Here is a 24,254-nt window from a genome sequence, read left to right on the forward strand (position 1 = left end):
CGTATAAGGAATTCCGCGAAGCGTCAAACTTTCCGACAATCTTCTGCGTATATCGTCTTTCAAAGATTGTCGTTTCTATCAAAAGATATGACACTGAGAATCACCGGGGGATATATTTGCCTGAATGCCATAACCTTTCGGAAATCCTACTCTTCCACGATAATCCTTGGAAAATAGCGCTTTCCAGCTTGTATCTTTGTACAATATATTTTTTATGTCGGATCTTCGTGAATCGGGCTAACGTTGGACGATTTTACAGCGCAATGGGTCGCAGCAGCGAGATCTTGCCGATAGTTTCTCGTCCCGCGGTTCCACCCACGTTGTTGGTGAAAATAGCAAAAGTACAAAATCGCTATAGTAATTATCCGAATAAAAAATATTAGCCTAATGTAACATTAACCTTATCAACTACGGAGCTAAGTGCGCCGTCGTGCGTCGACGTACGATCGATGATAAACACTTGCTGTCCTCTTAGAAAAAAAGCAGCAGCTTGCTACGGCACCGTCAGTAGTGAAAAAGGTATCCTTTTTCCCTTCCCTTCTCGCGACGATTCTTTTTGTCTGCCGTAAGTTCATCGCTTCTCTATGTTCCGAGGATCCTCCGATACCATACCAGTTCGACTCGAAATCCGAATCCGACTGGGATGTTTGTCTCCACATGTAATCGCGCACGAAAAATTATGGTAAAAGAAAAAACTAAGGTACTCTCCAATATTCTCGGCTTCGCCCCTAATCTACGCCTGCTGCTGACACGTCAACACGGTCAGCCATTGCCAAAAATTGCCTAAATTCTCTGTAGAAAGGCTCCTACGGTCACTACTGTTTTTCCTCATTTTCAATGAAATACTTTAATTTTACTTATTGACATTGAGATATTTTATATATTTATTGGTTCTAAATTATTAATAAACTTATATATATATATATACAGAATTATTATTCCATATTATTACATATTTTCATCATTTTTCATTAACAATATATAACAAAATCAAGTACATTAAAGTAGAAAAATGTAAGGTACGTTTTATATCTAAAAGGACGTTTCGCACTTTAATATTCTCAAAATTTCCAAATTTGAAGATTCTTCAATTTTCTATCATCGATGCATTTAATAAATGCGAGTAAAATTGAAAAATAGCCGAGAAAGTGCGTTTAGGAAAATTTCGTAAACACGAGGAGCCTTTTGTGATTCTATTTATTACGAATCCACGCAATGAAATAATTCTCGTGATCGCGTCAATCCGTGCAAAGCTACGATAAATAATAACCGCGTAAATAACTTTGAAACTATATTGATCCTCTCAGTTCCTTTCTCGTTTTTGTTTGCGACAGGAACTCACAGGAGCGAGTAATAGCGCATGTCGCTGATTCTTATTAAAAATTGAAAGCAGTAGGGAGTACAGGCGACACATGCATCTATCATACACGCCTCATAAGTCATCATTAATGAAAATTTCTCGTACACGCTCCCGATCGTACGAGGAACTTGAAACGGCTCGAAAGTGGCTGTCGCGTTAATTTTGAAAAGAATGTTTCACTTACCTTGAAAAATGTGCAAATGTGGTTTCTTTTATAAAGGCCAATTTTGTGTCTCACGTTTCGACAAACTTCGTATAAAAGAGCAAAGGAAATGTTTAAAACAGCGGTACTTCCATTTTCTAGATCCAGACTTCATCTCATTTTGAAAAGCGATAATTGAGCCCATTTCGATGCTTCCAACGTCGCTCGAAATTTTTATCGCATGTGCTGCGAAAAAGAAATTCAAGTTCCTTTCACCATCGATCGAGCAGCCGTACTTGCGCTTTTTAATCAGCATTGTCAAAAGTGGCGAATTCGATAAAGGTCAGATAAAGAACGACGAAGATACGAATTGAAAAACGAAACTTGGAAAAGAAGGAAGAAAGATAGAGGAAATATTAAAACGCTGCTTTTGCTTGGCAATTGCTCATTTGGCACTCTGAGAAAACGTACGATCGAGACGAAACAATCGGAGAAGGACTCAAACGCGATCGTCCTTGCCTCCGGCACTAAACGCGCGAGAAATTATTAATTAATGCGGGAGTTTAATTCATCGCGCACAGGAAACGGCGTCAGGTGTCTGATTCGCCAATGTTGGTTGTCCAAGGAAGATTTTCTCAAAGTGATAATACATCCCCAAAGCGCTGTTGCGCATTTTCCTGTGCATTATTTTTTAATTTTTTTTATTTTTTTTATTTCTCACCCCCCTATTTTCTTATCTCACTCTTCTTCGATTCTTCAATGAGTGAACGAAACTGCGTGACTACTTCAAAAATTAATTAATGAATATAATTTTATTCCTTGTATTATTTATTTTTTATAACACGTAAAAAAGAAAAGAAAAAATTGCGCCTATTAGACCATATAACCACTATATACTTTTTTGTCCCTCTAATCATGATATCTTTTTCCGTAGAGAATCATACAAATAACTAAAAATGTTATGTATAAAAAGAAAAACTTGAGTTTTTGAAAAAATATTTAAAAGATTACAGTTAATGTTATTTATATGCGTGTTATTTTCGTGCATTTCGAATTGATAAATATAACACTGTGCAGCAAAATAAAATTCAAACATAAATTTTCCTCAAATTTTCACGTAGAATACATTGTTAAAAAAAAATATGCGTCGCTCGTATTAAAAAATGCATACTATTGTCTCAATATTACATGGAAACAAAACGATACTTTTTAGTTTAACCCGCTACGCAAAGGCGTGAATAAGTAGTCGCGCAGCTTCACGATCCTCATCGGTGTTACGCATCACACACACGGGGCATTATATTATCTCCTAAATATACCTCCCGACATACGGATTAAGTATACTTTTTTTAAATCGAAGTAACGTAAAAAAGGTACACGATCGACTATACTACCTTGAGAACGGTGGGCGGTCTGTTTGTGGGACGGCCGCTATTGGTGGACAGCAACGACCAGCATCGCCAGAAAAAAAGGAGGTTCTCTCTTCCTCTTCAAACACACTTGTTTCTCTCCCACTTAATATATTATATACACTGGCTACTTCGGACGATCACGACTTTCCGCGAGAATCGTCCTATACACTCGAGTGAGCGATGACGGGACGATCGGAGAAATGAGAGCCGTGCACTTTCGTCTAGATGAAAAAACCGTGTGTACACAGCACGAGCGGTAGTATCAAACAATTGGTTTCTTCTTTCAATGAGTTTACTTTTATCTTTACGACCGGCGCGAATTTCGTCCGTTCTTTAGCAACGCTCCTGTCCCGAATCGCGGAAAGTCGCGACGTGCGCCCGATCGAATCAACGTTGAAAACCCATCGAATGAGTCGTAGATCCTTAAACAAAATCAACATGGCCGCCATAAACGTATAAACTAATAAAATGTAAAAAAAACAACGTGTTCTCGATTATCTAAGTAACAAACGATAGTTATTTCTTCTTTCTTTCCCTCCCAATCTTTCCTAGAAAGTAGCCTTTTTCTTTTTTTTTTTCCTTTATACACGTTTACAATAAAGAGAATCGACCTTTCCGTGTCTAATATCGTTTCTCTCCGCCTAAATTTATTTCATGTATTTATTTTTCTTTAAAGTAATTTCAACTATATTATGAAACGGGAGACGGCGAAGCTGTCACACTTGTCACCCGAAGTTTCCGAAAGAAACCGTCCAAGAGATGTGATTCAGCTCGTAGTCCAAAACTTTTGTGCATAAATGATGAAACACACAGATTTCTCCAACAAAAAAAAATTTTACTAGTTAAAACTCACCTATATCAGAGAACTACGTCCGTGTAATGACACAATTGTCAAAACGTAGTGTATACTAATAAAAAAATTAATTACCGTTTATTACAGCAAAACGCACGATAAATGCCTTAAGAAACTTAAAGAGTAACGTTATGGGGAAAATAAAGCATACTAATTTTGCAAGTCTCGCCTCGCGCATCGTCAAACGAAACGTCAATAATTCGACGTCTCCCGCTTAAGATCAATCTAGACAAACAAATCTACAATTGACGTTAAAAAGAAACATCTTAAATTTTAGTATTATGGGAACGCGCCAAGGGGCTCGCGCGTACCGTCATCGCATACAGAATAGATTGCTAAAAAAAAAAAAAGATTCCTAAGGAATTACGAAGAAACAACATCAGCTGTCGACCGAAATAAAAGCGTTTGGCGAGTTAATAGGAATTAATACATCGGTGGATCCGGCCGACAGCACGCGCCAGGAAAGATCGCGGCCCCCATGCGCGTTCGCCATCGTCAAGTCTCCTAGAAGGTCGCGAGGGGAGGATTCTAGAGCACGGTCGTACGGAACAGGGAGATTGACTTGTAAAAGAGAGGATACAAGTCAGCCGCGGTCGTGCGCATACGGCGGCGGTTTGCTAAGTTCTCTAATGGTTACGGCCACTGGCTGTAGAGCTGAAACTGCTCGCGAGTGAAGCAGGCCGAGAGCGGTTTCACAAAGTGGGCGTCGACCGTCCTGCAGTGTGGGCAGCCAAAGACGCGGCTGTAGTCCGAGTAGAAGTTCAGTCGCTGATGAGGGTGGATCAGGGGTTTCTGGCAGCTGTTGCACTGGAACGAAAATGGAACGAAAATGGACGGTGCGTTCATTTCGTGATGTGTTCCCTTCGTTGCGGGCGGGCATGACGAATCGGCGCAATAGAACGAGCATACAGCTTGATCGTCTAATTCGTCACGTATTGTAAGTTCGTATTATATTATATCACAAACTACACAATAGTCTATCTCGAAATCAATTTGAAAAAAAGAAAAAAGAAAGTGGTAAAATAAATATCAGTATAATACTGTCGTAATTCACATTAATATTAAATTGAGAGAAGTAAATAAGTGTAAAATAAGCGAGAGATAATTTAAAGAGTCTTCTATTCCGCGCGAATAATCATGACTGTATAGATATTATGGTGTTGAAATAAAAAAAAATTTTTTTACACAAATACGAGAGCACTCTACTCGCGATGCTGTATTAACACTCACGTGTTTAAAGGGTCAAAGTTCTGGGTCAAAGACTGGGTCGACTAGTCACGAATTTAGAGCTTACCTTGAGTCGCTCGCTGCAGCAGGGCATTGCAGCGAAGATATCGTAGCTGTACATGGTTCCGAGAACCAAGCTCGAGCCATCCCACGGCTGGGTACAGAAACGACAGCGTACAGGCTGCCCGCCGCTGCCCTCCAAACAACTCATGCACACAGCTGACAAAAATTGTGTGCGACCTTCGACCTTCACCTGGAATAAAATATCAAAAAACCGGACGTGCTATTGAAATCTTGCACACGGAAAGAACGATTTTGCTCAAGTAACTAAAAATTTCGCTCGATACAGACTGAAAATAATTTGGTTGAACCATCAAATTAATTATGTAGGAATTTGTAACATCCTAAAAAATGCTACAAAAATTTTGATATTATAGCAATTATAATAGTTTGAACGTTCCACCTAATTACGTGGCCCAACAAAATTATTTTCAAATCTGTTATCTAGTTAAATTTTTAGATACTTCAGTAAAATCGTTCTGTCCACGCAGACCATAAGAATATTGCAGTTAGATCACGAGCAAAAAATGCGATAAAACATAAATTGTAATTTTAGTGTTTCGCACAGTTTCGCTTGTAAATTTGTAATTAAATTGTTAATCAGTGTGCAGAAGTAATTTATACATGTCACAGACAGATACTGTGTATCTACTACGTTTTATTAAGGCATTATTGAAATGTTTTCCAAACATTCGACGTAAAAACGAAGTGTACTAAATTATATATCGATTAATTCTTCTTAATTAAATTGCTTTGAGATAGTTTCATTTGTGAATAAAGTACTAAACTCATTAACATTTTTGTTACTTAATTAAATATTTGTCTTATTTTTTCGAAAAGAAAATCGATACTCGTAAAATTTTAGTGGGAAACATACCTCAGCGCAAGCAGGCGAATGTTGTCTGGGTGACAAGAAGAATGTGCCGTCCACCAACGGATACCTGTCGAAAACCAGCATGGCAGCGCGACAAAGGACACATGTAACTCGAGACCACTGCAGAGCGGCCAATGTCGATAGAATGAAGCATCTGGTGTCGTCGTTGCCGTGGTTGCCCTCGTCTTCCATCTGAAAACAAACCGTTAACGAACACATCGTTACATTATGTGCGCAATCGTGTTGAATAAAACATATAATATATAAAAATAAGAGAGACTGTTCGTACTAGTAATAACTCGTGATTTTATTTTTCTCTACAATTTACGAGGAAAATAAAAGAAATATCAAAGAGAAGAATGAATTTTTCTTTCAAACTTATTACAAGTTTATATTTGAAAATCCGATGGGAAATATCCCTGGTAGGTATCCTATCATGTCGGGCAGAAAAGTCGAAGTTACTTTGAGCGGAAACGTTAGTCGATAACGACATCTCTTATCCCTTCGTTCGATCTCGTTTCCCGTTTACTTGCGAGAATGACAATAATTTGAATGCAGAATTCCCCATCCGATAACTCTTACGCGCGAAGTAATAACGTCGGCATCAACAAAGCTCATGCCCGCCCTACTCGTTAAACCAGTTTCTGTGGGACGTTAGCCCTCGAGAGAAGAAAAGTACACGGGCCTTGATACCACTGCTGTAAAAAGACCGAAGGCGACGGAGCGAGGGTGGAAGGTCGGAGGATGCAACGTGGCGTGGGTCTCGATAGTGGATAAACTAAGAAGGCGGTGACTGAGAGACGCCATAAAGATTTTTCGTTACGAGCGAGAGGGGAATAGATGGAGCTGGATGGAAAAAGGATGCACTGGCGAAACGCATTTCTGGATCAGGGCACTAACGGACGAAGAAGCATGGAAGCCCGGAAGCCCCGCGATGGAAGTTTTGGAAAACGCGCACTAGAGGTTCTCGTAACCGACGAAGGGAAAAGGGCAACGAGATACGCAACGAGGTATTTTCAAAAAATCCGTCAGTGAATCTTAATAGTGTCTTGAAAAAAGTCTGTTGAAACAGACTCCTTCCGAGCTGGAGGTGGAATGAAAGAGCTGGCACGAGACGACAGTTGTACCGTAGTAAAGAAAGGTTTTAATAACAAACTGAAGAAGAGGACAAAAATGGTAGTGAAAGAAGCACAAGCCAGAGAAACTGTAATAGAAAGGAAAATTGAAAGGTAGCCGCTTCGAAAGGGCCAGCGAAACGGCGACGAAGGAAGCGGAAACGGGTGGCTCTACCGCCGACGAGGAAAAACGTCAGCAGACGACGTTTATAACCATAGTAAATAACCAGTTTTTCTACTTTGTGATTACAAAGAAAAAAATAGAATAAAGCAACGAAAGAATGTTTGCAAAGTTGAGAAGTAGAGACAAGAACCTTCGTGTTATTATACTATCAGATAACTTTTATAATTAATAAAGATAATATAACCATTTTAAAGTTGGTTCTTCATTTTCTGGTTAACTTATGGTTTAAACTGATCTCACTTAAACCGATGGTAATATAAAAATTGTGTTTTTTTAGTTATAGTAGTATGAATATTAAAAATTATCACTATTAAATCATCGGTTTAATAATGAATCATAGCTAAAAATATTTTTACGTCATTATTAGGTCTAATTACAGATTAACTATAGAAAATAAAAAATTGGATTTAAATAAATAGTGATAGCGGCAACATTAAAGCAACAAAATTGTTAATCATTTATCAATGTATTTTATTATTTAGTTTGTATCTAAATATAGAGTGAGTATATAAGTACAGATTGAGATAAATTTTTCTTATCTCCCTATTTATTTCAGAGGTTTAGAAACACGGTTTTGTTCTCGTCGATACGTGACGTTCTGTTCATCCTCAAGATTCTTCGAAGATGAAAGTATATTTCCAGACTACGCGGAGAAGGTTTTCGAGTACTTGGAGTGACCGCTCGAGGGGCATAAGTGAAGAGCAGGGAAAGAGAATGCGAGAATAAGTGAAAGAGAAAAGAGACATGAGGGAGAAAGGAGAAAAATAACGCGGCTCCTTCGACGAATATATTCGTAGATTCGAGGAGAGAGAGGGGGGGAGGAGTCCTTGACGCATCCTCGGATGCTCGAGAGACCCATACGAGCCACGTACATCCATTTATCCGTCCATCCATCTCGCCGTGAAGACTCAACGCCAATGTCGAAGAAATAAATTGAATTGGTATGTCGCGAGTGTACGAGTCGCTTGTGTTGCCGCGTGACATACGATCCGGGTCTATGATCGAAAAGAAACACTCGAAGTTTTTACAACTTCGATTAGAGAACCCAGGATTGCGCAACGCTGATACGACACAATAAACTTCCTGCAATTTTATTGCGACTCGTAAGCCTGTCGAGTGCTAGGAAGAGCACGAAATACTTTGCGCGAAACACTAGAACTGCCTCCAAATGATAATGTGTTTGCTGGAATATTTTGCTTATGAAAGTTCGACTATATATGCAAGGCATTTTATTAAATTATAATATAATCCGTAATTATCACTGTTGACATAACAGCGCATTGTATTTATATTTGTTCTCGTATTCTATACATTTTAATTCTTTATCTGATAAAATTCATTAGCACGTTCTGTCCGTAGTCTGTACATTTCAAAACGTTTTCAGCTTCATTCTAGAAAAAAAATTCAATTTTAACAATATTTAATTCTACAAGTCTAACAACAACGGCAAAAGGTGAATGAACTCTGATAATTTCGACTAGCCTGCCTAAAAATCAAAGAGAGGAAAAGGCGCCGGGAAGCGACCGGGGTGGATCGTAAATCGTGGTGTACTGTAAAAGGACTTACACCGGCGGCGTCGCGGATTATCGGAATTCAATAATGCGGGACGATACAAATAAATGGAAAAATCTACCTTAACGTCGCCGTACGCTCGACAGTGCAAAATAATAAAGAACTGATGTTAGCAAGGCAGCGAAACCATATATTTCCCCTTATTATTACTTTGTCCAGCTTTCATCGATTGCGATATAATAAGATTCTTGAAGGAGGATTACTCGATGAAAGTAAACTGGGAAAAACTTGAAATTTCTGCACTTTATATATAATTGTACATTTTGCAATTTGTAAATTACAATTTGACTTTTCCTCTAAATGAGTAAAAATAAAGATCCAGTAGCTACAGTGGAAGTTTATTAACTAGAATTTAAAAGTGTTTAAACAGAATTGCCAGAAGTTATATCGCTTAATGATGTAATATCTGACGAAAGATATTTTATTCTTTTGATCTTGAAAATCAAATTAAAAGTCTTAATAACTTCTGTCGATGTAGAAGATCGTGAATTCAATTTGGTCTCTCTGGAGGTAAAGGAAGAGAAAGAAGGACATATTTGGTGCTAAAACCGCTTGACTTCATTTTACGTATATTGTGCCAAGGAGACGATTTTCTTTGAGTCAGAGGGAGTAAAACAGGGAGAAAGGGAGAAGGCACAGGGAATGTAGAAAAAAGGTACCGCTGGGAATTTTTTAGGGTTCCTAAGGACGCCCTTATTTAGAACCTTAGCATCAACGCGGACTCGGCCATAGGACGCAGAACGATAAAAAGCGGTATATAGGCGAACGTAAAATTCGTTACGATCGAACTTCGCCTACTTCCGCTACCATCCTAAAGAAGAAAGAGAAGTAATTACTTACAAAAGACGCGAGAAAAGATATGTGAGAGAAAAGATATTTGTGTGCAATTCTACAATTTCCACACACACATCTTATTTTATAGAATACTATAGGCTTACCTAACTTTAATGGAAAAAAAAGCTCGTCCAAATTTTATACTATTTTCTACAAAAAAAATTTGTTATATTGATGCTACATATACAAAGGATTTATACGAAAAAGAAAATGTTACATTAAAATAATAAATTTATAAAACATTAAAGTATTAAAATTTGCGATCACAAGTTTATTTTTATTTATTTTATTTGTTTGTGCATTAATTACAAAATAAAATGAAAATAAAAACGTTAAAAATTAATTCATATATACAGGCCAAAATATATATGGAGCCTCAAAAGATTCAATCTGGTTACAATCGTTTGATAATTAACATCATTAAAATTGTTTTTTATTAAGATATTTATTTTTCCAATAAAACTTCTCGCGTTGGTCGTTTATATATACATATATATATTTAACAGAGAGCCGCAAGTTCTTGCTGTCGAAGAAAACTTTATCCGACTAGTGCAGACAATTGACTCACGGAACCCGGCAACATCGTAAATTTGTTGAAGAGTGGGTGCGCTCGTTGCATTCTCAGTTAACGCGAATACGAGTCTACGAGACGAGCCCTCTTACTTTCTTTAAAAGCATCGAGCAGAGTTCAAACAGTTAAACGGTCTACGAAACGTATTTACGAGTGGCGCGATAATGTAGAAAGAAACAAGGAGAAACGTTTCTATCTTTAAATTTTCCAAGCTCGACAAATCTTCTAATTCTTCATTAACCGTATTTAGATAGTATATCAGCATATTAGTATATTTTTATTAGATAATAGTATTTCTTCAAATGTTGAGTATTTTTTATTTAGCGAGAATGTAAGCATTTTAGGTTATAATGTGATGATTAATAAGATAAAATTTATATTTAAAAAATAAAATAAAAAAGAGTCTGAATATATTTTACAAATCCAGATATTAATTTTGTTTTATTAAATGCTTACAAAGTCACAAACAATACAATATTAAAATTAATCCTGTCGTGCGAAATTAGTCGTAAATTCCTGTTTCGAATGATAAAGGCCAATCCAAGGGCTCAGAAAAGTTAAATGGAAAATAGAAAGTCGGGGCTCAGGGACAAAGGGCTTACTTAGGACTGTCCATGTATTATAGCCGGCGGAACAAAGGATTCACGAAGGATTTCCCCGCGCATCCTCTTCAACGTGGAAGGGTGTGGCGGGCCGGAGCGATAACAACTTCTCGCTGAAAGTTTCCCCGACGAGGGATATTCTCAGCTCCGTGTCGTTCTCCATGCAAGTGACCCACTGCCTTTCCAGGAAAGACGTGCCAAACAAAGAGATTCTCGTCAGGGTGCTCCTTCTAGCGTGAAAATAATCAATGGCGTCTCTCTCCCAAGACTTCGTTTCCAGAAGTCTTGCGATGATAATAGCTTTCTTTCCTTCGTGTCAGTTGTTATCGATCTGATGATCATCCGAGTTTTGTTACTAACCGAGTTCTGACCTCCATTTCTAATCGCAGCGCTCAATTACTAGACCACGATGCGGTGGGCAGATGATGGGAGCCGCAACTGAATTCACCCCAATGCCGGAAATTCGCTGATTCGACGACGTACGATTATTTCCGATACGCTCGTCCGTGCGTTTCCACGTGGCGTCCAGCCGAACGCTATCAGAGTAATATCGATAATACGACTTTTCTTCGAAACTTCCTAGTCTCATGAAACTTCCCTCTTTTCCTCTCTGCCTTTTTCCCTCCCCAGAGAGAATCGTAGCGGCGTCTTCGTCGAATGTAAGTGACCCACTGGCATTCAAGAAAGGAGATCCGAACAAAGAGAACTTCCCTTCCAGCTCTTTCCGACTCGTGCTCCTTCTCGCGTGAAAATAATCGATCGATGGTGCTCTATCCGTACACATCGCTGGGTGGTCTTCTTGCTTTTCCTTTCTTCGGCTGATTCCGTTTCCCCTTTTGAAGTAAGGGAAGGTCGCCATCATGAAGGAAACAGAAGGGAAACCGGATAGATATCGGGCCGAACAACGCTCGATGGAACTTCCTGAGTGAAATTGCGGTCTCTAATATTATTGACAATTGATACGACACACGCCTCGTGGCGATCCTAGAATTTTATCGGGACCCTATTCGCGAAAGAAATTGCCTTTCTTCTTGAATAGTCGTCATTCGGTCGTAGAGATATTTAGGATATCCAAATATCGCAGATACCGCGCATACGACAATACATTCGTCGCAGGAATGTAAACTGTCAATTCTAAAACGCCGACACGAAATTACGGTCTGCAAATTCTGATACAAAGTCAACTCTCTTAGCTCTTTTACTTGCATTTTCCATTAAAAATAAAATATTACGCGTTCTTTTTAGATTAAAAATTAATTAATAAATATGTGGAATACATATATATATATATATCTAGTTAAAAAAATATATCGAAATCTCAATATAGAGTTATCATGAAAAATTATTATATTACAAAATTAAATTAAAGAAGTAAAAACATTTATAGCTTGCTTTTTATAGATATTATTTACGATTATGTACATTAAATAATTTTATTCCGACGATAAAGTAAGATAAAGGGAAAATATATGTCAAACGCAGCTGAAGCTCCACAAGATTTTTCTCGGTAAGCTCCTTCTATCTTTCTTCGGTTAAACCGCTTATTTCCTGTAGTCTGGCGCGGTAGGCCGATTAGGTATAATTGCGATCGAACGAAAAAGACCCACGATGAAAATTGGACGCACCAAGTGCGTACAATTTTAATCACGCACGCCGGCAAAGAGCGGTGTTGAATAATTCGCGAAAATCGAGGGGGAAAAGGTGCATTGCGGATGAACGCAACGTGTTTTTTTTTTTTAACATTCCGTCTTGTTGCCGCTCACGTCATTATCAGATTTGTGATGTAGCCACGTCACGTATTCACCCCTGACGCGTTAATTATTTACCGTACGGGGTGAATTCATTCGTTGGTGGCGCGGGCGGTACAGTTATAATGCTAGTTAATGCATCGCGTGCTCGTCAGGATTCGTTTTAGCGACGGGATAACTACAATTTTGATCGAATTTTAAAACGAGCATTTCTCGATTCTCGACAATCACAACGAGCAGAATGTTGGTAACTAAATATTTGTGTGAAAGAGATTCGCAAAATAAATAATTTTTTATAAAATAAATACGGAAGATTTTTACGTTTCAATGGAGTAACATTTAAAAGTTGACGAAATAATTTGTAGTGAAAATAATATAAAACCAAAACTTTTTATTTTTTCTCTCGATAAATTAAAATATTTTTTTTTTATCTTGATTAGATTTTGGCAACCTTGTCGACGAGACTATTCTGTTATGATATTGTTGTCGATAAATTAAAAAGGGAGATAGCAGCTTTCAGCCGCCCTTTTGTTCGGAGCCGATAAGAATGGCGGGCGTACACACATATTTCGTGCCCATGCGTGAAAGGTTTTCGTGCATATCGCAGGAGAATCAATAAGCGCGCTTGTGAGTTGCCTGTACCTTGTCGAAAAAAAGCCCTTCGCGATTCGCAGAAGATAACCGCCGATGGGCAGGGGAGAGGGTTCGCTCCCCTCGCGGATTATAGACGGAATTAAATGAATGGGAGATGGAGACCAGATGAAAAATCTCTTTTTTCACATGCGTTGACTCTCGCTTGATTTATCCACGAGCTGACGGAGTTCGCGGATTGGCGTGAAAAAGAGTCAAATCCCGAGTGTGTACTGCGAACGCACACGTTGTCACTTCTGTATTACCTACCTGCAATCGATAGTCATCTAAAACGTATCAACGTCGAGATGTAAGATTTCGAGATATAATCAAGTCACTCTGACGCCGCTGAGATTATTTAGGACTCTATTGTGACTCGTAACTTATAAATCGTACGTAAATTTTTTAGATTCTATAATAATTTAGACATAAAGATAATAAATTTTATGACAAATTATGCTCTTTTTTAGCGGGGAATTAAAATAATTTTTTGCAGAACTATTAAAATAGAATTATTAAATGTAATTAAAATAAGGTAAAAAAAACTTAATTAAAACAATTTAAAATTTTATATAAAATTAATATCAGAATGTAAAATTACTTTTGAGTTTTTTAATTATTCAAGCTTTGAAGTTTTCAAGCTGATTAAGAGTACAAAAATAAATGCTTCAATGGAATTTTTTATTAAAGTAAGCATTAATAAAAGAACACTCGTTGACGAAATAGAGGGTAATCAAAATTTTGGGGTATGAAAAGGCTGCTGTTATTTTGAATTTAATATCTAGAGAGAGGATCGTCGGGTCGACTTCCTGATCTGCGAAAGTGAGGGGAGGTCAATCTCGTGTTCCGTTTGACAACCAAAACGAAGTAGCATTCAAAGCGCGTTCCTCTACCCGTCTCGTATTTCAATTGTAAAATCGGAATTAGTCTAAATGAAGAATACTTCTCTCCGTGAACCGAGCAAAATGAAAAACAACAAAACGCAAGTATATTCAAGAAGATTTATAATTTCCTTCCCTTCATATCTTTAATGCATAACGTGATTTTTAATTTATAATAAGAAAAAAAGGAAGAGTATTTTTGCTCAACTCTATACTTTCACATACAGACTATTTCATCGATTGGCGAATGGCAGCGGCTCTAAGTTATCGCTAATAAATTAGTACAGAAGCGCGTACATCGGCGGAGGACGTGCGCTATAAATCCTGTCGTTCTATCTCCGATTACCCGATTACATACCGCGATTGATATACACGCTCGCGCGAGGAACGAGAGATTAAAGCTGCTAGCTGCTCTCTTCTTCTTCTTCTCTCCTGCCAAGAGCGACTTCTCTCCTGCGGGGGACGTACTAAAACAACGATCAACGTAAATTCATACGACGGATTCTCGCCCAAGGCGAACCACCCCAACCGTGACTATCCATAAAAATCTCTGTCCCTTCCACTAAAGGAGATTGCAACGACGTTCAGCGGTATCAGACACGACTATATATCACGCCGTCCCACTATCCCGTTCCGCTTCACTATACGTGTTCTCGGCACGCACGCATGTACGCACGTACGCTTATACACACACGCATAGGACGTCTCAAAACGAATGACGACGCTTACAGCACGAGCATCAAAATTACTGCAGTTACGTGAAACGATTTCTACCCTTTAACTCAACAGAGAAACACAATTTCCAAACACAGCTACATTGAGCTGATCAATTCAATAAAGCCAACAATAAGTTCATTAGTTCTCTAGAATCTATTTCCAGTTATTTCCACAAGTTAATATATAAATGTACAAAGCTTAATAAGCTGAACACTTGAGAGTAACTCGTGCTCTTTTGACGCACCCTGTACAGCCGCGCGCTGTAGAGGATCTACCGTAACGTAGAAGAGAGATATGGCTCTTCTAGTCCGTATAAATCAGCCACGCGTCGCTGAAGAGGTCGAGGCTCGGTCCTTGCCATGTACACCACACGTGTCTGGTCTGACAGAGAGTTAAAGGTCGAATCTACAGAACGCTAAGAAGAAACACGGGGTTGTTCCACCCCCGCCGCGTGTCTCACGGAAGGGTGGTCCTCTGGGAGGAACAAGTATAGGCGCTCCCTCTTGAAATTTATCTCACTGTGTTGTTGGCGTAGTTATGCGAACATTCCTCGCGGCAGGAGGCGCTTGTCATCGACCGTTTCCATCATCGTCGGGTACTTTGTTTTAACATTCTGTCCTTTGTTCCTCCTTAAGAAGATTTGGAACCTCATCATCTTGATGGATATGACAGCGCCGCGACTTCCCTTTGTTCGTTAAAGCCGATACAGGCAACGATGATTTTTCGATAAGAATGCTTCCAATTGTACAAATACATTCCCGAAATAATAATCGGATGTCACTGATTATACGAGAGTAATATTACATCGTTAGTTGAATATATAGTTGTGCAAATAGGAATCAGCAAATTCGACTCTGCGTGCTTCACGATTAATGAAGTTCGCTACTGTTACGATTTCAGCTCTGATGTAGTTACGTTAAATGGCTGAGCTATGCAAGATTGTTCTTGCGTTAACAAGATTGCGAACTGCAAGCGAACTCACGCGAGCGTAACAGAATCTCTGTTTCTGACTGTTCGCCGGCAATTGGTCTGCATTCTTTCTTTCTCACACTCTATGCCTGTTTAATGGCTTTTATTAACATAAAACACGAAGTATAAAAACTTTAACGATATATAAAAAAATTCTAAGCGAAATATAAAAAGATTAATTTACAAAGCAGTATACAGTTATAGTGAGAGATAAAAGAAAATATGATCCTCTATCAACAAAAGTAAAAGAAAAAAAATAAGTATTCTAAATATCATTAAAATTAAGTGATCATTAGCATAATTTCAATTAATTCCATTTTGGACAAAATCCAAGCGTCATCCTCAACGCGACGTGATAAACGTGATGCGTGTTCGCCCGAAAACTACCGCGAGAAAGATGAGAATCATCTTCCAGGTCCTCCAAACTCCTCTTCGTAAGCCTAATGTGCCAGCCGGCTGGGAGGGAAAATGGAAGGCACAACTTAAGTGTCTCTTGGAGTGAATCCAGGCAGGACCGGCTTAAGACTTGTGCTCAAAACGGAGCACCTGAACCACCCAGACCTACGCATTGAAACCCGACACGTTCCTTCGTTTATCTCTAAATTACCCAAACGGTTAAGTTATCAAATTCGTCGAATGGAGAAAAGACATTTACTCGCGTTACACAAATACATTTGGAACGACCTCTTTTAATATGCGAGCCATTTTATTTGCGAGTTTCTGACCAAGCGAACATTTATACGCGGCCCTGAAGCAGGACCGTCCTCTTGGGTAAAGGGCTTTCGAGGAAATTGTGGTCCGAGCCTCGCGCAGTAAACGCAGACTGCGAAGCAATCGTCCTAATTGCCGACCAGCTACTCGAATGCGAAGTTAATCATTTCGGACGGACGCGTTGCTAGCAATTCACCGAGTTACCACTATGAACGAACCGATTTAGATAATACGCCTGGATTAGTTCTGCTTTTCCCCAAAGATACCGCGCGATATGACAGAGGTAATTTACTCAAAATCGATTTCGTATTACTTTACTTTGATCAATGAAGTTAATTTCTGATTGCGTATTAAATTTTTCACGATAATTTTCTGTCAACAATTATTATCTTCGTTTTCTTACATGCATTAAAAAACTCATTAGAATCGACAGAAAGATTATAATCTTGGCATTTTTATTTAGATATTTTGAATGTCTGGCTTACTGAAAAATTGTATTCGAATATCTGCTCAACAATAGAGTATAAAATAAGCATAACTGGTCTTATATTGAAAAAAAAAAAAAAAAAACCATCTCTGAATATCAAGAATCTCATCATATGACAAAAATAAGAAATTCTTTTGCCGGATAAAATAGCTTGGTCCGCTCGTTAACAAGTTTAAGAATTCGCGGAATATCTCCTCTGTCGTTCCCGTAATTTCGTGCGCTCGATGTTACGAGCTAATTACAGAGACACTTCACGCGCCGCGCGCCGCGCAAAATTAGGAGGAAAATTATAAATAACGACACAGCTCGCGCCATCGCGTGCATTCCGATAATGCAAAGAAGGCGTGGAAAACGCGATTCCGACCCTCTCGCAGGGGGACCCCACGAGACTACCTAATTACTCGTTTAAGATAAGATTTTCATCAAACCTTTAGCGGGTGGTGTGATTAACGGCGCCCTTTAAGAGCCGAACGACACGGGGACAAAATCACTTTCACGATTTAGGGGTGCCACACTTAATTCGCTCGCTACGTCACCCAAATATCGTCGTCGAAACAAGTGCCGATAAAATTCGCCATAGAGAAGAAACACGACCGGTCGAATGTCTTCGTCACATAAATCTCGTGAAAAATTTACACGTTTCACAATAATATTACGAGCGCGTAATATTCTCAATGCGATTGCACGTGAATAATAAATATTGATAAATGGAAATAAGAAATCTCTCCCCCCCGACGAGTAAAATGATCAACAATGTTTTCTCGAGCTTGGCCCCTTTTCGATTTACACTCTCGGCGTGCAGCAGTAAATTTAAATTGTAGCGTGTCATTTATAATTTAGGAGGAACAAATTACAGCTTCGCGCCATCTTTCCGATGTAAACGCGTTATAGACCCGCGGCCTGTTTATTTCCGGTGGGATTCGCTCGCTCGCTCACACGAGCACCCGTGGAACCCTCGTCTGTCAAAATTCTTATCGCGTGAATAAGTAAGAACGACACGCCGTAGCAGGATACGCAGGGCAATTCTCCAACTTCGTGCTTCCATTAACGCACGTGAGGAATTATGTCGCCCTCTTTCGCATTTTCGTTGTAAAAATGGGATTTTTTTCGCGCTTGATTTCGTGAGAATACAACTCTTATAGATAAGAATTATGTCATAGCCATTAAGCCTTCACACTCCAAAACACAAATTAATTAAAAAATGTATGACATCTTCTGCGATCTCCTGATGGTAGATCGTTATATTTTTAATTTTGATTTTTTAGTATTAAAAATGCGGAACTTTTTTTTTTACAAGTGTAGGTCTATGAAAAGTGCTACTGGAACTATCATTATTTTTTTATATTAATAGAATGTCGTGCTAATTTTACAAACATTTTAATACTTATTTATTGTCAAAATCATTATAAAATTCAGTTAAACGCAATAAATTGGAACATAATTTAACGCTACAGTGCAAGAGTACAATAATCGCACATTTTTTTTTTTTTTTAAAGAAGGGAAACGAAAGCAGATTCTCTTTGTCCGATTCTATGGAGAGAGGGAATTCTGTCGTCCACTTGAAACGGAATTCTCTAAGAGGGTTGCGCCCCTTCGGAAACGAAACGGACGAATGTGGGCTAACGAGATTCACGTTCAGGTGCCCAAACACAGTTGGCAATTTCCTCGAGTGATCGGTTCCTGATTACGAGGCGTGTTCCACCCCCCACGACGAAAGTAACGTGTCGAGCTTGCCCCTCTTCACCCCTCTTACAAGATGCATTGCGGGAGGTGGCTGGTCCCAGCAGTTTCGGTACTCTCCGTCGCAATTTTCATGAGAGATTTTATCGAAACGTTTTCATCACCCTCTCTCACCCTAAGCATTGCTTATCGCGAACGCGATTTCCTGGACATGCGACAGGTATTCGTGCCGGATTCGACAGCACCGTGAGAGGTACGATCGATAGAGATAATTTAGTTTCGCTGTAAAATTTAGTTTAACTGTAACAAGGTTGCCACAGAAAATGAATTTTAAAATTTCCTGACTTTCCTGAGGTTTTCCAGATGAAAATGGAAAATTTTCCATGACTAATATAAAATAATAATATTAATACAATCCAACTTTTTTGAAAAATTAATTAAAAATAAAAAAAAGCATACAACAAGCCAACGCTGATTCTTATTGCGAATATTTTAAACAAATTTATTCATAACAGACTACAGAATATAGACGTTTTGATCATTATTAGATCATCTTCAATATTATTTGAAAACATTGTTTGTATAATATTCGTCGTTAAATTTCCCTATCATTATCTTGACATTAAAATTGTCTTAAATCGCGATCATCATAAATATAGAAATATACAATAATATAACATATCGTTATAATTATCACATAAGAGTGTAATTAATTAATTCCTGTTCTTACGTTACTCGCCGCTTTACTGAATCGGTAAAAATCCGTAATTATCATAGTTAAAAATATACAATATACCAAATCGTTAGAAATTATCACATTAATTATGGCACTCTTATGTGATAATTTCTAACGATTTGGTATATTGTATATTTTTAACTATGATAATTACGGATTTTTACCGATTCAGTAAAGCGACGAGTAACGTAAGAATAGGAATTAATTAATTACGCTCTTATGTGATAATTGTAGCGATATGTTATATTATTGTATATTCCTATCTATGACGATTGCGGATGTGATTTAAGACAATTTTAATGTCAAGATAATGATAGGGAAATTTAACGACAAATATTATACAAATAGTGTTTTCAAATAATATTGAAGATGACCTAATAATGGTCGAAACGTCTGTATTCTGTATAGTCTGTTATGAATAAATTTATTTAAAATATTCGCAATAAGAACCAGCGTTGGTTTGTATGCTTTTTTTTTATTTTTAACTAATAAAATATAATATAATATAATATAAAATATAATATAAAATATGTAAATTTTAATATTTAGACCCAAATCGATTGTAAGAAAGCTAGTCTATATTATTAAAAAAAAAACGCAAAAAAGCTTAAGTTAGCATAGTAAAATTTTGTGTGCAAATTTAAACCAACAGAAAATAATTTAGTTTTATAAAAAAGAATGCAATTATGACACATAAAAAAGAGCGATCAAAAATACTGAATAAAATATAGAGGAAAAGGGCCCCTATTATGGGGGATACCGAGTTCATTTTGGATAAATGCTAGGAGTCTATGGGCAGAATTTAAAAATATAATAGGTCATTTTGAAGGGAATTTAATAAGCTTTAAGATAACGTTATATAAAATTTAATTTAAATCCCATTTTTTTGAAAATTAAAGAAAGGTAAAATTGAGCAAATCGCAAAATTAAAAAATTGTGCTCCTAATATGAAATGCCCCGAGAAATCGATAATAAAACGCAAAGTATATCAGTATTGCAATTAAAAAACTTTATTTCATATTTCTAAAATGCAAACAAACACAGTCAGCGTACGTGAAAAATGAGCATGCGATAGATTATACCCAGAACTCGTCTTCAGATAGTTGGAATCAAACATCGCAGAAATAGGCACTCGATGTTCATTCCGGTTGTTCTTTTTATTATTGTACAATAATATTTACTCTTTAGCAACGATTTCCGCTATAACATAGGAGCATGGGTTATTTCATATTAGAAATACCCTGGGTATCTCATATTACGATTTTCACGCCTTATGGTTTTATGATCATCAAATCTAACTTCTGCGATTAAACAATTCAACATATCCCGCATTTTTCTATTAGTACGACTTTACTCTATCACTATATGAAGAATTTATTGCCATATATTTATTTATTAAATAATAAACAAGGTTTAAAGCCTCATCTCAATGAAACTTGAAGACATCCAAATTCTAAAATCTTTTTTTACAACGACTACAGACATGATCTAATAAATAGTTTTCAATCCAAGAGCAATAAATTTATGGTGGAACCAATAAATAGCGCTTATTAGTTTAGCAGAAACGTTGCTATCTCATATTAGACGCCTATCTCATAATAGGGAGTTTTCCTCTAAATTTTAATTATTTTATTAAAATCATTTAAAGTGCGCGAATTTTAAACGTATTTGACTATAAACATTAGATATAATATTTAAAAAATTATACCATCTATTTGGAACAAGAGCAATTTAAGGAAATTGTGAGCAAATTTCAAAATTCCAGACTTTTCTAGGTTTCCAGATCTGTAGTAACCCTGTATAAAAAAAATAGAGACAGCTGAGACTAAAAAGTGCAATGTATGTACATTTTTACAAGTTACTAATTAATTCTTAGCAATATCAATATGATCATACAATTCGTCTTTAATATAATTTTCTATATGTTAACTTGCCATTAGCATGTATTTTGCGTTGACAAAAAGAAGATTGCATATAAGTGATTTAAAATCCTTCCCCTAAAAGTCTCGTAGAGTTATCACGTGTATCACTAGTTATTAAATTCCGAAACGAAAGGAAATTCCTCGATGATTCTAGGATCGCAGACGTGTAACTGAATCCATAATGTTGAGCATTATTTTTCATGGGAAAGAAAATCTTCCTCATATCGGTTTTCACCGAGTGTCTTTTAAACAAGCATGATCATCGATAGACAGCAAGCAGGGTCAATGTACCGTCTAGCTCTATTTCGCGATTGAAATTCTACACGATTATTCGCGACTTCCTCCAATGAATATCGCGTCCGCAAGGTCATTGCACATTCTCCTCAAGGCGACTAAAGAATTCCTAGTTATTCCCGCCACGTAATTTCCACGACGGACGGGAAAGCGCGTCTGGTAAAATTTCTTTCCTTCGTTTGAACGTGGAACAAGATATGCAAAAAAAGTTATGTGTTGAAAAGCCCATTAATTTAAGTTGCCTCGGACATTTTAAAAATGTATTTTGGAAATATATCTGCAATGCTGTTTGTTACAAATCATATAATTTAAGATAAAAATCGTGATATTAAGTAAAAATTAATTAAATAATTAATTTATTTATTTCTCTTCCCATCGTCCTATTTATGACAGCATCTTTTCAATTTTTTTCTTCATATGAATACTCCAAATAGGGTATATCTTTTCAATTTTTTTAATACATTTATATTATATAATTACATATCCTACATATAGGAAAAAAATTAAAACGTTATTGGCCCATAAATAGTGGGAAGAAATGAGTCAAGTAAATAAAAGTGCTCTATTTATGGTAATGCTGCTGATTATTTTTTCTAACGTTTTTCACATTCTTTTTATGAAAGATACCATCGAGAGCGTCTTGTAGAACAGGTAGAGTAAATGGTATATTTATCGTGAGCACACGCGTTCGACAAAATAGTGGTAAAAAATCGCACACATTTAAGGCAATCATCCATCGCTGTTTCTTCTGCACGGCGGATACGTTAATTCGCAATAATTAACCATGGCGACAGTACCCGTTTCTTTTATTGGCTGGCAAAATGAACACTCTCGACACATCGTTCCCATGCGTTCGCGTCGTGTCCTTGTCCCACTCAGATGAAGCTAAAGTATTATCTTCGTATCTTAAAGTATTCCTTATCACGGAAAACGTGGAATATGACGCGAAGGAATTGGTTATCGTTATCTAGAGTCGCAACGCGCGAAATTGAAAAATGAGAATTCTTGTTATAATAATTATGAGAGAGAAGTGATTTCTGAAAATTTAGCGTATCACATTGACTAATAATTATGCAATATTTAATGCCGGGAAATTATATATCCTGCGTTGGCAATTATCTGTCCTCAATGTAACTAAGTAAGATAAACCTACGATATGCACGGATATGCGATAATTACATTTCTAATAATTAGATATCACAACCGAACTTATACTTCGAAACTGGTTTGTGTCCTTCGAGATCCGTCGAAAAGTAGTTCGGCAAAACGAACAGACTGCAAATGGACGCCGACGATTGCTTGTAGATTTACAATTTAATCGCTATTTACAATCTTGATGATAAATGAGCTGGATTCTGGATGAATGTACCACCAGGGTGTCCTGGAAATGATATGATAATAACTACTGTATACTGCCTGTTATCGCAGGATTTTCAATATTTATTTCGCCTCACATAAAAAAAATTAGTTAACGCGATACAACTGTCCTTCGAATTCAGACACGCTCAGACGAGCACGTTTCTAATTAAAACCCACAAGGTGACAATTGCTTGTCCTCGTTGCAAGATATTGACATATGGATCGCTTAAGACAGGCCGAGGTTCCGCCCGTATGTAGCAGATATCAATATCCTGGTCATAAATATGAAATTCAGAGAAACCTACGCCTCGGCACGGACGTCGCGAATTATGGCGAGAACGATAAAGTTACGGAGTCGCTACGTGTACATACTGTACGTGACGCGAGGTAACCAGTAGTGATTCGCGATAATGCTAAATGGAACACTCGCGGCGATACGTCTCAACGTCGCGGGATGACGCACGCTATCGCAGGCGAGACAAGGATATTAGCGATACCGTTAAATTGTCGGACTTTATTCGTAGGCCGCCGCCTACGGTTTTCGCTATTTAGTTACACTCGACGTTGAAAGTGCAAATTGCGGCACGACAAACCGTAAGATAGTTACACCGCGAGTTTGTTGCATACGCGACCGTAAATCGTGGTGCATGTAACTGTAGTTTATGACACCTTGTACCTGGCACTACACTATGTAACGCCTTCAGCTCCTTACTGCTTAAACCGGAGTCAGACGGTGTGTGCATTCGCCAAATATTTGGCAAATGCAAACGTACTGCACTTTCATGGCAGAATATATCGTGTTATTACACTGCATTACTGTACGCATTGTCACGCATCGCGTTCCTCACATTTACATGATATAACATTTGCCTTAGCTTAACGGAGAAATATTTGGCGAGTAAGTCAAGCCGTCTGAGGGCAGCTTAATCTTCCCTGAAATAATGTTACTTCAGAGTCACGTACTGTATACTCGCCGCTTTTATTGTATATTGCAACGATGGAAGAAATATTGACGTTAATAGCGGGACCACTCCAATAATTGTGATTAAAAATAAAAAAAAATTCTTAATACAAAATGATACTAAGTCTCTCGATTATTTCAGCAGATTGAACGTCAAATATATCAAAATAATACTTTTAACCTTTACATATATATTATACTAGAATGTAACTGCCTATTACGGTCGGAGCTGGATCTTCGTTGCTTTAAATAATTCAATCTTGAATTACTAATATATACTATATATGTACTTGCATATATACCATATTGTAGTCTTTTTCAAACTGCGCGCCGAATTGTTTTTCCGGACTAAA

General features: G+C 37.5%; 1 protein-coding gene across 3 annotated transcripts in view; it reads right to left on the minus strand.

Annotated features, from left to right (window-relative positions):
• Window positions 1-1,005: 1,005 nt before the first annotated feature.
• Window positions 1,006-24,254, minus strand: part of LOC108763918 (headcase protein) — a 164,044-nt gene continuing 140,795 nt past the window's right edge. For all 3 annotated transcript variants that reach the window (XM_018511857.1, XM_018511866.1, XM_018511874.1), the window contains 3 exons: window positions 5,932-6,120; window positions 5,062-5,247; window positions 1,006-4,574 (listed from right to left, as the gene is read on the minus strand). In XM_018511857.1, coding sequence (XP_018367359.1) covers window positions 4,401-4,574; window positions 5,062-5,247; window positions 5,932-6,120 — 549 coding nt within the window. In that variant the 3' untranslated portion in view covers window positions 1,006-4,400. The remainder of the gene's footprint in view (window positions 4,575-5,061; window positions 5,248-5,931; window positions 6,121-24,254) is intronic.

This window comes from Trachymyrmex cornetzi, unplaced genomic scaffold, assembly GCF_001594075.2.
Source record: "Trachymyrmex cornetzi isolate Tcor2-1 unplaced genomic scaffold, Tcor1.1 scaffold112, whole genome shotgun sequence".
Taxonomy (NCBI): Eukaryota; Metazoa; Arthropoda; class Insecta; order Hymenoptera; family Formicidae; genus Trachymyrmex; species Trachymyrmex cornetzi.